The sequence below is a fragment of the Carcharodon carcharias genome, chromosome 27, assembly GCF_017639515.1.
Source record: "Carcharodon carcharias isolate sCarCar2 chromosome 27, sCarCar2.pri, whole genome shotgun sequence".
Classification (NCBI taxonomy): Eukaryota; Metazoa; Chordata; class Chondrichthyes; order Lamniformes; family Lamnidae; genus Carcharodon; species Carcharodon carcharias.
In genome coordinates this window covers 8,598,377-8,614,387 of record NC_054493.1, presented here as the reverse complement: position 1 = coordinate 8,614,387, position 16,011 = coordinate 8,598,377, and the positions used below count along the sequence as shown (strand labels likewise).

The window sequence follows — 16,011 nt, the reverse complement described above, 5'->3', positions numbered from 1 at the left end:
AATTTCCAGTTCCCTGGCCCCTACCGCTTCCTCTTCACCATGGACGTCCAATCCCTCTACACCTCCATCCCCCACCAGGATGGTCTGAGGGCCCTTAGCTTCTTCCTCGAACAGAGGCCCGAACAATCCCCATCCACCACTACTCTCCTCCGTCTGGCTGAACTTGTTCTCACGCTGAACAATTTCTCCTTCAACTCCTCTCACTTCCTCCAAATAAAAGGTGTGGCTATGGGTACCCGCATGGGCCCCAGCTATGCCTGTCTCTTTATGGGGTATGTGGAACATTCCTTGTTGCAGTCCTACTCCGGCCCCCTTCCACAACTCTTTCTCCGGTACATCGATGATTATTTCGGTGCTGCTTCATGCTCTCGTCAGGACTTGGAAAAATTTATTAATTTTGCTTCCAATCTCCACCCCTCCATCATTTTCACGTGGTCCATCTCTGACACTTCCCTTCCCTTCCTTGACCTCTCTGTCTCAATCTCTGGTGATAGACTGTCCACCAATATCCATTACAAACCCACCGACACCCACAGCTATCTCGACTACAGCTCCTCACACCCCACTTCCTGTAAGGACTCCATCCCATTCTCTCAGTTCCTTCGCCTCCGTCGCATCTGTTCCGATGATGCTACATTCAAAAACAGTTCCTCTGACATGTCCTCCTTCTTCCTTAACCGAGGTTTTCCACCCACGGTCGTTGACAGGGCCCTCAACCGTGTCCGGCCCATCTCCCGCGCATCCGCCCTCACTCCTTCTCCTCCCTCCCAGAAACATGATAGGGTCCCCCTTGTCCTCACTTATCACCCCACCAGCCTCCGCATTCAAAGGATCATCCTCCGCCATTTCCGCCAACTCCAGCATGATGCCACTACCAAACACATCTTCCCTTCACCCACCTTATCGGCATTCCGTAGGGATCGCTCCCTCCGGGACACCCTGGTCCACTCCTCCATCACCCCCTACTCCTCAACCCCCTCCTATGGCACAACCCCTTGCCCACGCAAAAGATGCAACACCTGCCCCTTCACTTCCTCTCTCCTCACCGTCCAAGGACCCAAACACTCCTTTCAAGTGAAGCAGCATTTCACTTGCATTTCCCCCAACTTAGTCTACTGCATTCGTTGCTCCCAATGTGGTCTCCTCTACATTGGAGAGACCAAACGTAAACTGGGCGACCGCTTTGCAGAACACCTGCGGTCTGTCCGCAAGAATGACCCAAACCTCCCTGTCGCTTGCCATTTTAACACTCCACCCTGCTCTCTTGCCCACATGTCTGTCCTTGGCTTGCTGCATTGTTCCAGTGAAGCCCAACGCAAACTGGAGGAACAACACCTCATCTTCCGACTAGGGACTTTACAGCCTTCCGGACTGAATATTGAATTCAACAACTTTAGGTCGTGAGTCCCCTCCCCCATCCCCACCCCCTTTCTGTTTCCCCCTTCTCTTTTTTTTCCCAATAAATTATAAAGATTTTCCTTTTCCCACCTATTTCCATTATATAAAATAAAAAAAAAAAACCCACTAGAGCTATACCTTGAGTGCCCTACCATCCATTCTTAATTAGCACATTCGTTTAGATAATATCACCAACTTTATCTTTAACACCTATGTGTTCTATTGTACTATTGTTGTTGACATCTTTTGATATTCTGCTTCTATCACTGCTTGTTTGTCGCTACAACCACACCAACCCCCTCCACCTCTCTGTCTCTCTATCTCTCCGCCCCCCACACACACACCTTAAACCAGCTTATATTTCAGCTCTTTCCTGGACTCGAACTCAAGTTCTGTCGAAGGGTCATGAGGACTCGAAACGTCAACTCTTTTCTTCTCCGCCGATGCTGCCAGACCTGCTGAGTTTTTCCAGGTAATTCTGTTTTTGTTTATGATTTTGTGCTGAACCGGTCTGATTCGATTCTGCAGTTTGTTTTGTCGGCGGCTCCTAGAAACAATTTTGTGACGGTTTGAATCGAGGTTAATGCGTTTCCTCTCGGGTTGTGTTTGAGTCTGACAGCGCCGCTGAACATTGTGGCTGCACCTGCCCGAGATTCTACACAAGCCCCAACCCAAAGGAGCTCCAATCCACAGTCTAAAGGCAGTTTTTGTACAGGGGTCAGACTGCTTTCCATCACTGTGAGTCTGAGAGCGCAGTAATACACGGCAGCGTCAGTCAGCCGCAGACCCGAGATGGTTAAACTGGTGAATTTATAAGAGATCCGGAGATCTACTGAGAAACGGCTTTTGGCAAAATCAGCTTTATCTTCATAACCGTTTGAATCCTTCCTCAATATAAACGCGGGTTGCGAGTCTGGGTGTTGCCGGTACCAGAATAAAGAATAGCTGTTTTGTGTAGTATCATAGGTACAGCTTAGAGTCACCGCTTCTCCTTCTGTCTTAACATCTAAGGACAGCGGCTGAGTGACAGAATCTCCGTGACTCAGATCTGAAAAACATGTTCAAACAGAACAAGGTCAGTCCAGCGGCTGTTTAAGATTCAAAGTGTGTTTGGAAAGTTAGAGAAAAGATTAAATATACTGGATCGCAATTACCCGTCAGAAATGATCCCCACACAACCCAGATGCTGAGTAGCCGCATTGTCGCTGTCAGTTTTGTAAAAGGGGAGTTGGATATTTGAAGACACCCGTTCCAAACCCCTCCCTCAATAATCTGCTGTCGAGGCTCAGGATGTTCTCACCTCACTTCCTGTGCCCCCAGTGGTGTTTTGAGAGCGGTAGATAGTGAGCTGCTTCTCAATGAATAGAAACACCCGAAGCTGGACTACAGTCAGTGTCTTGATTGGGGGAATAGCTCAGATTTAGAGACCGGGAGCGGGGATGAAAACCGTGGCTGTTTATTATAACCGGGAAACACAAGATTGATCTGAATGTCAGGAGACCGGGAACAGTGACTCCAGTGAGGTTTTTATCAAGTGTCAGTTCACTATTGTGCTAAGACTGATTCTGTATTTTGTCTCAGTGATTTTTAGATCCGTGATATTATAACGAGATATCTGTTATTACTGACCAAACTCAGAGAAACAGCTCTCCTTCTAATTTGAAATATGTCTCGAGAACCGAACCAGACTGAGGTTTGCATTTAAAACTGTGTTTAAAACCATGTGGTGAGCTCTGTCCTTTGTGACGGTCAGGGTATATTTAAACAGCCAGCATCCTCAGACCTTGGATTTACAAGAGGCAGAAAAGAGATTGTGCCACATCGATTCTCTGCAGCTGTTTACACTCCTCTGTTTAACAGATCGCGGGAAGAGGGCTCAACGCCCCCAGGGTGAGGTGCAGGGAGAATGTACACTGACAAGGGTTTAAGGCCAGCAGTGCATGAAATACTGGTCTTACAATTCTCATTCAGATGAGGTAAAGATGTGGTGCAGGGGAAGAAACAAAATAAGGAGGTTTTGAATTGTCCTTGGCTCCTTGATAACACATATCCAGACTCTGTACAGTAAATGCCTTCAGTAACCAGGTCTCAGGGTGCATCTTTCCTCCACAGTTTAGTATCCATTTCCCAATCTCCCAAACCTTTCAATCGCTCCGCCTTTCCCATTGATTCATTGTGACTTTGATGATCATTCAGGAAGAGCAGCAGTGGAGAGAGAAACAGAGGTTGTTGAGAGTGATTAGTAAAGTAGAGGAGAAACAATCACCTGTAGGAGAAGGAACGAAAATCTACAATCATAATATCGTGCCCTGAATTAACAAACCATCTGATTATGTTTTCTCCCCCACACTCTCGTAGGTTTCCCAGACCACATCTGGATTGAAGACAATGAGGAAACGACAGACAACCTCTGGACGACGGCTTCTAAATTCATCATCCCGTTCCTCTTCATCATTTCCCAAAGGGCTGCCATTACTCTGGCGAAAGATTCAATCCACTCACATTTCAATCTGGCTGAAGCAGTTAGAAAAATCCCCTAATGTTTCGTGGACAAAACCCTGAGATAAATTCCCCAAGCCATAAAACTTTGCTTCTTCCCTTTAGCACATGACGCGTTCAACGGACAACACCGTGCATTTCTCATATACGTTCATTAAGATCCTTAAGCAATGAATATAAATATGTCCTCTTGATGATTCTTAAAGTAAAATGTCTTCAGTTAACAGAGGAACCCCATAAACGAGATTTGGTCTCTCTGTTTGAAATTTGTGAGATGGTTGTGGCTGTAATAGGAATGTATCTTAGATTATCACCATTGTTTCAATATTCCAGATGTCTCGGAGTAAAGTTTCTCTGGTTTTCTTCTCAATTGTTCCCTTCTCCCTATGTTGAACCCCGCTTTTCTCTGTTCCCATGTGCTTTTTCTTCTCAAGGTGATGTCCAGTTGTCATAAACACTTTGTGTCAATTATTAGAAAAATATTCTAAAATATTCTCTGTGAAATTGCTAACAAATGTTGAATGCTGATGGACTAATTTGGACTTTTTTGAATTATTTCTTCCTAGGCTCCATCTCACCGCTGCATTTTCCTAATGCGTTTCCATTTCCCTGAAGGTTTCTTCAGCTTGTGTTTAAACTCAAGGCCCTTGGATGAAGGAGCCAGTTCGTCATCCAGTGTTACTTCAGAATAAAAGGACTTCTACCTTTGCCCCTTTCTTTCAAACCCCAGAAGCAGAATGCACAGCGTCCAGGGAATCCTGGCAAGTCTCTCTCATATCATGGGCTGTTACAGTCACATGTCAGGTTCTATTAAAGAGCTGAGCTCTGCTCTACCACGGCCCGAAACAGCACAGTACATGGAAGAATAAACCTCCATCTACATTGCTGTTTGTTAATTTTTGCCTTTGTTTTCCATTGTTTCCTTCAGCGTCATCGCTATTTTCCTTATTGAAATCCCCGGGTTTCTCCAATTTTCATGTTTCCTGGTGTCACTGAGGAGCCTACAGGCCATGCGCGCGTCCCAGAACTTCAGTCAGTGTTAGTCTCTCTTGTGCATTTGTATTACACAGAACAGTGATGGTCGCTTTACCGCAGTTCACTGCACCAAGGGCCATATGGTACTGGTTCCGTGCATAGGTTCACCTGCATTAAAGGATATTATGATAGGTGTAAAGAGGACAAGAAGAAAGAGGCATAATTAAGCAAGAACATCATTCATTAATTTGAGAATTCTGTGAACTGCCAGGAAAAGACCATTTGCCACACATCACCACAAGAGGGAGCGCACACATCGTATATGTGCACTGCAGCAGGTACGGGTCCGCGAATTCAGTGGTTCTGTCCCAAGACTGGTAATCTGAGACAACTGGTTTAATAATCCGGCTCCTTGGTTTGTATTTAATATGGGTGACTCTTAACCATCCATTGTAATAGCCGTTTCATGAAAATGGCTATGAAAACCATAATCCAAATATAAACTGCGGATGTTCAATCGTGATTCAACTGTCTCTCCCCCTCAATTTTCCTCCCGAGTCTCAATCTGTTTCTCCCCCAAATCTCGCTCACAGACGGGTTTAAAAACAAGTCTTTAGGCGAATGCGGATCCAGGTGTTGCTCTGGCCCATAATGTGCAGAGAATGCAAACAGCTCAAGTCGTTTATTTCTGGGAACAACCACAAAAAAGGTTTCAAACACACCGCAAAATAGTATGGCGTTCGTTTACAATTCCCAAAGTGGACTTTACTCATTTTATGTGCTCTATTTAAGCACAGGAGAAATGGGAGCATTAAACCCACTGATGTGCTTTGTGCCCATCACAAATAATAAATGTCCATCCTTTCTCTACCCACTGGTTTCCAACCCAATTCATGGAGGGGGAAAGGTCAGTGTTTGACCCACTGCCACACCCTGTAACCGACCACAGATTGGAGACCATCAACCTCTCCATGGCCTGGATTGGACCCAGGTCCCACATGGATGAAAGAAAGCTTCTGACCCGTTGCCAATTCATAAGGTCATAGAGAGAGAATGCGGCCTTAATGTCCCGGTTCTCTGTAATAAACACCGACTCGTGACTGCTGGAGTCACAGCAGGCCAATCAGATCCAGTGATTTCAGCTCTTTTGATCTAATATCCTCAGGAAGCGACATCAGATCCGCCTCAGCCAATTGACTCAGCTTTTCTTCTCCGACCTTCTGCCGACTTCTGAGACACAAAACATCCACCGGAACAGCAACAATGCGGCTCTCCGTTCTCGCTGTGTTCTGGGTCACATTCATTGTCGGTAAGAAGTTTAAAACTTGAAAAGTGGGCTTAATTTCTGGGGGAATAAATTTAAAAAGCGGAAAATTCATGTTAACCATGTTTCAGATCTTGATCGGACCACACTTGGATTTATTGCGAAATGGTCTGGTCTTTAATAAGACAGATACAAGTCGCAAAAGGAAATTAAATGAAACCGAATTACAATGATGGTGTTAGACTTCAGCAAACACTGTACAGACTGGGGTTTTGTCCTCTGGTAAACAGAAACTGAGGGGCAAGCAAATAAAGGTCTTCAAAATGATGAAGGAGTTCGACGGAAAATATATTTCGACTTGTCGAGGATTCCCAAAGTATGGTTTATAAGTGTCACGGAAAAGACTCCAAAGGGGATTCAGGAGAATTACCTTTGGTTTTTAAAATAAGGAGCTCAATGACACGAGGAGTAGTTGAGTCAAAGAGTCTAGCTGTAATTAAGGGAAGCGAGATAAGCGGAAGAGGGAGAAAAGGGTGGTAGGGTTTGCTGAGACAGTGAAATGAAGAGTGGGGAAGGACGCTCTTCGGGGTTGGAAACACGTAGATGGACCATTTGGACCGAATGAGCTGTTGTGCTCTCGAAAGTACATTTAATTTATGTCACACTGATTGTGAATTCTCACTCTCAGTTCTGTTCAGTTGAAGTTTTAATCGCTGATTTCCGCTTTCTTTTACCGTGTGTCCAGATCTGAGCGATGGAGGTTCTGTTACTAAACAGGAACCCTTACTCACACAGACAGAGGGAGAAGATGCCACTTTAACCTGCACCTATACCGACGATGGTTATTATTTATTCTGGTACCGTCAATATCCAGGCAGGCAGCCCGAGTTTGCAGTCCAGATGGACAAGGGTGGAGGTTCTGAATTTAAGGCGGATTTCGCTCAGAATCGGTTTTCTGATACTGTCCAGCAGACAGACAAGTCGCACCGATTGACTATCTCGGAGCTACGGCTGTCTGACACCGCGGTCTATTACTGTGCACAGAGTCTCACAGTGATGGAAACGAGTGACAACCTCGTACAATAACTGCTGCAGCTTTCTGGGTCACAGCTGCTGTCTGCTGAGGGCCGTTTATAACAGCGGGTCAGACACTGACACGTGAATCCATTCTTCTGTGAGCAGACTCGGAGCACAATCCATATAAGCACCATCTAAAATCATTCACATTTAATATTGATTCAGTCTGATTACTGTATTAAATGTGTGGGGCAGAATCCTGCTGTTTATTTGCGAATGTCTGAGAACTCACCACTGACATTGAAAATGCAACACATGAAAGTGGCCGGGGTCTCTTTATATCCGTGCACTGCTGTTCATGAAAAAACTCACGGCAAAGGAACAAGATCCTTTTTCCAGCATCCACAGTTTTTTGCTTTTAACTTAGTGTTTAATTGACTGCCAATTCTTTTCAAGGAATGCCTACCTTGAAGGAGTATTGCTCTTCTCTCCTACAGGATTTTCGCCTCTCTCTTTTGCCTTGTTCACCTTCATTGCTTTCCATTTCTCTCCTGGTGTTTGCAAAGGTGTTTACTTAAACTCGCTTTCACAGCCATATTTCCTTCCCCCCACTAGGGCTATCTGTACCTTGCTCGTCCTGCATTCTACCCTTAATGTCACCTATTAGCACATTTCTTGGCTAATTTCACCACCGTCAACACCTCTTTGTCCTTTTGTCTATGACATCTTTTGGCAATCTCCACCTATCACTGGCCCACTATCCAGCTCTACCTGTCCCACCCCCTGCCCCAACCCCTTAAACCAACTTATATTTCACCTCCCTTCTATTTTTCCTTAGTTCTGTTGAAGAGTCATACGGACTCAAAATGTTAGTTGTATTCCTCTCTGCAGATGCTGTCAGACCTGCTGAGTTTTTTCCAGGTATTTTTATTTTTGATTTTGTTGTGAAAGGAACAAATGTGTTTTTTTAGATTGAAATCGCCAATAGTGTAGACATAAGGCCACCAGATGAAGAGCATCCGAAAAAATATAATGAATTGATTAAACATCTCTCAAAGTTAAAGTTACTTCCATACATTGAAATTAATATTCTATAATATAAAGAGGCAGAAATAGGTTATTAGCAAGATATGATTAGAAGCTGATGATTAATTAATAGACTGAATAGTCTGCAAAGACAGGCTGCTGTGTTTGAGGCACTGGAACAGATGACCAGAAAACCGATTGAATACTAAAGCTTATTTTTTTTTAAAGTGTCAGAAAATTTGAACAATGGAAGAACTTTGCAAAATCTGAACACACCAGGTAAGGCTTTATGCAAATACAAAGCCTTTGTTTTTTTTTCCTACGCGTCCCTTCAGTGACATATAACTGATGCTGCATTTGTGTTGTGGATGCCCTCTGAAACGGCTGGAACACAAGGTCAGCTATTTTGCTCAACATTTCTGCCATTGTATCTTTAAGTTGCAAAATGGGATGAATTCTCTAAACATATTTTACATTATGTGCAGAATGTATTTGTAGTAAATGGAACATTTCAAAATGCCGCATTTGTTGCTATTGGCGTGTTACTTATTTGGATTTATTTTCAATGAGCACATTCCGGTTATATGCTTTGAAAGTCTTTGTTTCTCCCCACTCTACCCGCCATTCCGTTCACCTGGTCATGCTTCTGCAGTGTTTCTGCACGAGGAAGGCTCCCTCTGGTTCCTGTCACTGTGTCTCTCAGCCCGCAGTGGTACACTGCGCTGTCAGACAGCCGCAGGTCACGAATGGTGAAATTCCCCTCACTTCTGGAAGTGTCGAGAGATGCAGATAATCGAGCACCCACGCCCTTTGCACTGAAAACACCCCCAGCGGAATGGATATAGGTCAATATTGTAGGGGCTTTCTCGTCCTCCTGACGGTACAGTTGCAAGGAACTACGTTGCAATCGTGGCCGAATAGCTGAAATTAATGGTCAGCAAGTCTTCTTCAAACTGTGCCCCTGTAACCGGCTCCTGTAACACCGAGTCTGCAGAAAATTCAAAGTACAGAACTTCAACTTTTTATTATCACTGTTACAATCAGGGTTATCAAGTTAACGGGGCCCTTTACAAATAAAGGGAAAACATAGTTAAAAGGAAGTTCACTGAGCCAGTATAACCTGCAAAATGAAAATTGTGTAACTTGGGAATTTACCAGTTAAGAGAATCGCAACTGTGAAGAATGAACAGTCAACATGTCCACAGAGCCGATGGTAGATTTGTGTAGATTGACTTCAAGCAGCATTGTTTCAGTGAAGAGTTAAGAAGATGTTGAGTAATAGCCGGCCTCGCGCCCGTTTGGTTTATTCCTGACTGAGCTCAGAGCTCTTTGTCCTTCAGTTCACCCAATCAGCTCACAGTTCCTTCAATCAGTGATGTCAGAGAGCTCGAAATAAGGAGCGAGAGCAGAAGAACATATGAAACAAGAGCTGGAGTCGGGCATTTGGTCTCTCGACGCTGCAACATCACCTATCTCTAACCTACCTACCTAAAGCTCATCCACCTTCCTACACAATGCCCCAAATCCCTTGTTTCCCTTAATATTCACAGATATATCAACCTCAGTCTAAAATAAACTCAGCAACTACGCTCTGGAGTAGAGAATAATGAATTACATTGAAGCCGATATTGTTTCTTTAAGAGAGTCAATCTTTGATGTGGACTGATGATGGGTAAGAGTTAAGGTTGATTTGTGATCAGTGTTCGAAGTCTCCCACTAAAAGAGCTTCTCGATTACCATAAAATATACTCACAGCTGATATTAAGAGGGGTTTCACATTGAATTCCACAAATTCTGCAGCACAGAAAGAAATAATTCTGACAAGTTGGTCTTGATAATGTGATTTATCTTAAATTAACATTCACAGTCCAGGTCACCGCTCTGATTCAGTGAGAGGAGGTGAGAATGCCTTGCTGGTTTTTGTACGGACTGGCAGCGCCTCTGTGACAGTGTGGGACCAACGCACAGTGAAACACGGCAGAGTCAGAGACAAGCGCTCCAGCGATATTTAAAGGAACAGTTTTCATATCTTGGTCTAAATCAGCACAAAACCGGTCAGGAAAATCTGGAGACAATTTCTCTGCCCATTGCCGAACCTCCTCAGTAAAGATCTCGGAGCTTCCCCGGGGATACTGTACATACCAGAATAGAATTGGCACAGCGCAATTTTCTCTGTAACTGCAATTCAATATATTATCGTCCAAACTTCCTGAACCGATATTGAGGCGGCTCTTGGGAAACTGAATCTTGGCCACTCGTTCCTGTGGCAACATAACGAATGTGTCAAAAATCTGGCAGTAAGTATAACTCATGGAACACACACTGTGGATTTTAGCTCAGACTCACTCGGCAGCACGACCATTGTTATCAGTCAAGCAAACAGGGAACATATGGTTCATGACTCGACAGTAAACAGCAGACTGTTTAAAATATGTTGCTGCTTATAGTCTTATCTCAAAGAATAAACTCAGACCGGAGGCAGGTTTTAATTATTGGGTAATTGAGGGGTGTTTCTCAGTGCTGCAATTGGCTGGCCTCTCAAATCTGATGTCAGCTGTAGACCAATCACTCTTCGTTCAGGATTAAACACAGCCCGTCCTCTCCAATCACATTCCATACCTGCAAGTGTTTGTCTGCCGATCTCACTGCCTGGCTCTGTCTCACATTAGCAGTTGTTTTGTCTCTTTCTTGTTTTAACGCGCTTTCTTTACAATTCAATGTCTCTTTTTTTCCGGAAAGGTAGATCTCATTTTCTCAGTGAGGTGAGAAGTGAAATAATTGAAAATTAGTCTCTTTCCCATGTCTTGATGAACACAGTGCAGTCATTTGCACAGTTAATAGATCCCTTATTAAGTTTACAAGGGACTTGATAAGTCGCCACCCGGCTCCAAACTCAGACACGGTAGCATTGGGGATCACCTTGTACCGGGATATTTCTCAATACAGTCAGTCAATATTTTTCCCCCAGAAACTTCAACATGTGTCACCTTTGGGACACAATGACTTGGAAAATGCCGTCTGACAGTTAGAATTATGTTACTTACCGGGAGATCTGCAGGGTTGTGCTAATGGGGTCGAGAAATGATTGAATTTGGCTCTGGATTAAAATATCGCATTTCCCAACATGGACAAGCTTTAACCTCAAAGTGAAAAGAAACCGGGTCGCATCAGCCTGTATTCTCGAGATTAATCTCTGTATATTTTATCTGGGATTCTTCCCCTTGTGTTATCCTAATACCAAACTCTTGATGACGACCTGCGCCTAGTTTTTGTACGAGGCACGAGGGACCCTCATTCACTGTGGGCCTCAGCGCGCAGTAATACACGGCGCTCTCTGTGATCTTCAAATCTTTCATGGACAAGTGAAAAGTGCTTTGTGTCATGTTGAGATCCCCGCTGAAGTGTTCAAAGCTGGGAGCCGTCTCGTTAAACCCATAACTATCGGCTCTGAGAAGGTACTGAGGAGCTTGGTGTGAATACTGGCGATACCAGAACAAGCCATAGTCTGTAGCTGAACTCGATACAGAGTACTTGCAGGGTATTGCTGCATCTTCACCCGCTTTTGCTTCGACTCCTTGTTCTGACTGTGACACTGAGTCTCCGTTACACATCTCTGAAAATAAATAACAGACACAAAGAGGCTTAGAAGGGGTAACAAAAAGAGAATAATCTCTTCGAGCTGGAAATGGGAAATAAAATGAGGGCTGCGGAATTTAGCAGGGAGGTTCAATTAGACCGACCTGTGATCAGGCCAATAATTAGAGTCAGACAGAGTTTCACCCCCATGGTTCCAGTCCGCACTCCAGAAACAGAGATCACTGTCTGTACCAGAGCTGCAGATGGCGAAATTAAAAAATAGTTCGAGGATTTTATACGATTGGCTAGGATTTCTTCTCCCGCCCACCCTTATTTTTTTAAACAGTCGCTTCCTGTCGAAGCGGACCGTGATCTTCAGCAAGTGGTCAGACAGCGCCCTCCTGCGGACAATAAAACCACATTGGAACGGACTCACACAGCCACGTTCAGGGACACATTCACACACAACCATATACACATAAAAGCATATACACACACGGACACTTCAAAACATGCAGGCGTATGTACACACGCTGACATAAAATTAAATGTGTGCTAACATAATGCCAGTTATGTCTTTGAGGTTTTTGATATATATTCGGCTGAGTTGCTTGCGACAGAAGTCTTAAAATTAGTGATCAAAGATTGTTCACTGTAAACCTCGCACAGAATGCATAATCAAACATGCCAATACAGAGAAGTAGACAAGCAGACATGTAAGCACAGTTACTGACACAGAATAACATCTGCTGAAATGTAGACACACACTTGACTCAACATAAACATAGACACAGAGACATAAAAACACAGTTAGAGGCAGGCAAACAAATATAATCAAACATAGACGCACATACGGGCAAACACAGATAGAGGCACATAAACAGATAAACACAGACATAGAAACACATGCAGATAAGCACAAATATAAACACACAAGCAGAGAAACAGTCATAGAAAGAGGAAACAGAAAATTCTGAGAGCAAAGATTCTGCAGTGAAACACTTTGGGAATGAGACACTGCAATGGTATCGCTTTATATTTTCATTACCATGCAATCGGCCATTTCAGCAATAAGCGCATCCAGAAACGTATTCCTCATTAAATGGGAGCATTTGCTTCTCAATACGATTAGAATGAGAATCCCTTTGAAGGATAACCTTTAATTGAACGGTTTATTTCTGTGTGGAAGTAATTTTGAGATGTGCGCACGACATTGTGCCTGCTGGGCCGGTAAGGATGAGGCAGCATCCTCCCTTATTCCTGGGGTCGGGGGCTCAAATGGCAGATGCAAAGCAGAACAGCAGAGGGAGCCCGTTTGCTGGGGCCGCAGACAGTGATGATTCACACAGGTCACGAACATGATCACCGGTAGCTCAATGCAAATGGGCTCTTAGTTTGAAGTAGGAAATTTCAGGGGCTCAATGTGCTGGTGGAAACCCATCAAGTCCGGCCCCTTCAGTTCAAAAGCGTCAACTGAGACACTAGATGAAGCGCAGTGTTCCAGTTTAAAGAGACTGCTGCCAATATGACGTTTCGTGTTTTCAATTTTTGATTTTTTTTCTGATTTGCTTATTTATGTTTACATCTGTCTGCTTGCCCATTCCATTATTGATGCAACTCTCCTCTATTTATCAATGTTTAATTCTATCAATTTCTCTACCTGGTTACCTGTCCCAGTCTATTTATATCTCATGCTATAACACTCATCCCTCTCAATCTATCAAATAAACTTTTGCTTTCTCCTTTGGTTCCGGAGCAAAGTGTCATTACAGATAAGAAGCAGGTTATCTAATCTATCTATCTATTGGTTCGTCCATCTGCTATCCTTCTTTCATTCTGATTCCATGGTTAAGCAGCAATATTTTCTGCAGCAATGAATTCTGGAGGTTCAATCAGGCAGTCCAATATCTGGAATGAATCTTGGTGAGCATAAATTGTATATATTCGACACCCATGTGAGTAAGCCCGTGCATCTTCATCGTCAGAACCAGAACAAGGCTCCCATTTTCATACAGTCCTATGGAAAGACTGAAGCTAATGATCGTTTTTCAATCACAGATCTTTCAGCCTTGAGTGCACTCCAGCGCCGTTGCTTTTCTTTTTTACTCTTTCACGAGGTCAGCATTTGTTGCCAATCTGTTAGAGCTGATGGTGGTAAGCCGTCTTGACAAATGTGTGTGTGTGTGTGTGGGTGGGGTGGGGGGGGGGGGGTGGGGGGGTGGCGTGGGGGAGGCTGGAAGGTTTTTTTATGACAATTGATAATAAATCCAATGGTCACCACTTCCAGATTTTCTTATTAGAATTTTAAGTTCCACCAGCTGCTATAGAGGGAATTGAACACGTGTCTCCAGAGCATTGGCCTGGGCTTTTGGATAATGTCCAGTGACATTACCACTGCACTACCGTCTCGGCATGTGTGGAGCTTTACACTGAGACAGGACTCAGGAGACCTCAGAAAGTTATTATGTTTTGTGAGATCAGCTAAAAGGAAATTATTCAAAACTGACCACGAAGTGATGCATCAGACCGTGAATATCTACCGCCAAGCCAATGTCAAGTCTAAAGGTAAGGCGGTTTCAGCAGCAGATCAGCTGAGGTGGGGAGGGGACGGGTGACACCATGAAGGTGGAAATATGTGCTGTTAGTGATCGTGTGGATATATGTTTGGATGCGCATCTTCGGATTAAGTAGGTACGATGATTCTGAACAGCGTGGTTCAGCCTCACAGGCTCCTCTGCGAGACAGTTGGACCCCTCGAGTTAGGGAACTGAATTTCTAATGGCGACTGTAGACAATAGTTTTAGCCTTCCCAATTTTAAATTGAAGTTAATTTCTGCTTCTCCAATATGGGGTAAATGGAGAGGGATGGTGGTGAGGTGGAGTTGGGCATTGTCAGTGTATATGTGAAAACTAACACGGTGCTTTTAGATGATGTTGTCTTGTGCCAGCATGTAGATAAGAAATGGAGTAGGCTGAGGATAGATCCTTGGGGGACACCAAGTTCAAGGACTTTGGAGAGGAAAAGGAGATCGGAGATTGGACGGAAGCCGGCAAAGGTGCTGGAAACAATGGTTGTTTCTTTTTCCAGAATGGCTGATGTTAGATTTAAAGACTAGAGGGACAGCACCAAAAGACAGAGAGAATTGTTACTCATATCGCCTCACATAGGGAATTTGGATGGTCGTCAGGTTATTGAGCATAGCGTCAATGGAGCAGAAGGTGGGCCTCATAGACAAGATGAGCTCTGACAGGGCACGTCTGGAGGTAAGAAAGACATTGGAGGGAAATGTGAGTTCGGGGCTCAGACAAGGAAGAGCTCCAGATACAGTTTGTTCTGGTGGGCTAGTGGAAGGGATGGAAGCAGCAGACGAAGCTGATCTTATGATCTAACTCTTAGTGACAAAGAAGCTCCATGAACTCCTCACAATTGCTTCTGGAGGTGAGGAGACGGGGTTAGCTAGAGCCATTCAAAAGGAAGAACCTTGTGTTGGAGCCATTAAATGAATTGTCACACTATCTACTTAACACAAAGCTTGTTTATTTGGCTTTTATCCACAACATTAAAGTATATAACTGTGATAGAATTTATTAACACTAGCAGAAAAATATCTTACTGTCAATTTTTAGTTTGAGACAAGTCATGGAGAAATATCGGGCAGGTCAATGCAACATGAAGATTATAATCGTTGATCTAGAGAAGGCTCTTGACTAGGTGCCCAACGATAGAGCCTGGAGGTGTGTGAGGATTCACAGAATCCCTGTGAAGTATGTAGAACGATTATAAAACATGTCCAAGGATTACCAGACAAGAGTAAGAAGCAGTTGTGGGGGAAGAGTGAGTTTCAATGGAAAGTCGGAATGCGGCAAGGATACTACAAAAGCTAAGGCTCCTGACAATATTTCGGCAATAGCATTGTAGATTTGTGCTCCAAAACTGCTTGCACCTCGAGCCAGGCTGTTCACTTTCACCTCCTACACCGACATCTATCCGCAATGTAGAACATTACCCTAGGATGTCCCATCCGCTAAAGTCAAGAGCAATCCAAATGGGTCAATTGCCGCCCCCATCTGTCTTCTCGAGATCATCTGCAAAGCGATGTAAAATATCATTGCCATAGCTCTCAAGTACACTTAGGCTTGCAATAACCTGCTCACTGATTCTCAGTTTGGGCACCACGAGGGCCACTCAGGTCCGCTCCTCATTACAGCCTCGGTGTAAACATTGGAAAAAGAGCTGAACTCAGGAGGTGAGCTGA

The 16,011-nt window shown here is 44.1% G+C and overlaps 2 gene segments (V, D, J or C); one reads left to right on the top strand and one right to left on the bottom strand.

Moving 5' to 3' along the window:
* Positions 1 to 1,886: 1,886 nt before the first annotated feature.
* Positions 1,887 to 2,598, bottom strand: LOC121270137. The segment is given in 2 exon segments: positions 1,887 to 2,446; positions 2,553 to 2,598. Coding segments are annotated over 2 exon segments (606 nt in total).
* A 3,532-nt stretch (positions 2,599 to 6,130) lies between these two features.
* On the top strand, positions 6,131 to 7,222 carry LOC121270136. The segment is given in 2 exon segments: positions 6,131 to 6,181; positions 6,882 to 7,222. Coding segments are annotated over 2 exon segments (387 nt in total).
* The last annotated feature ends 8,789 nt before the right edge of the window (positions 7,223 to 16,011 follow it).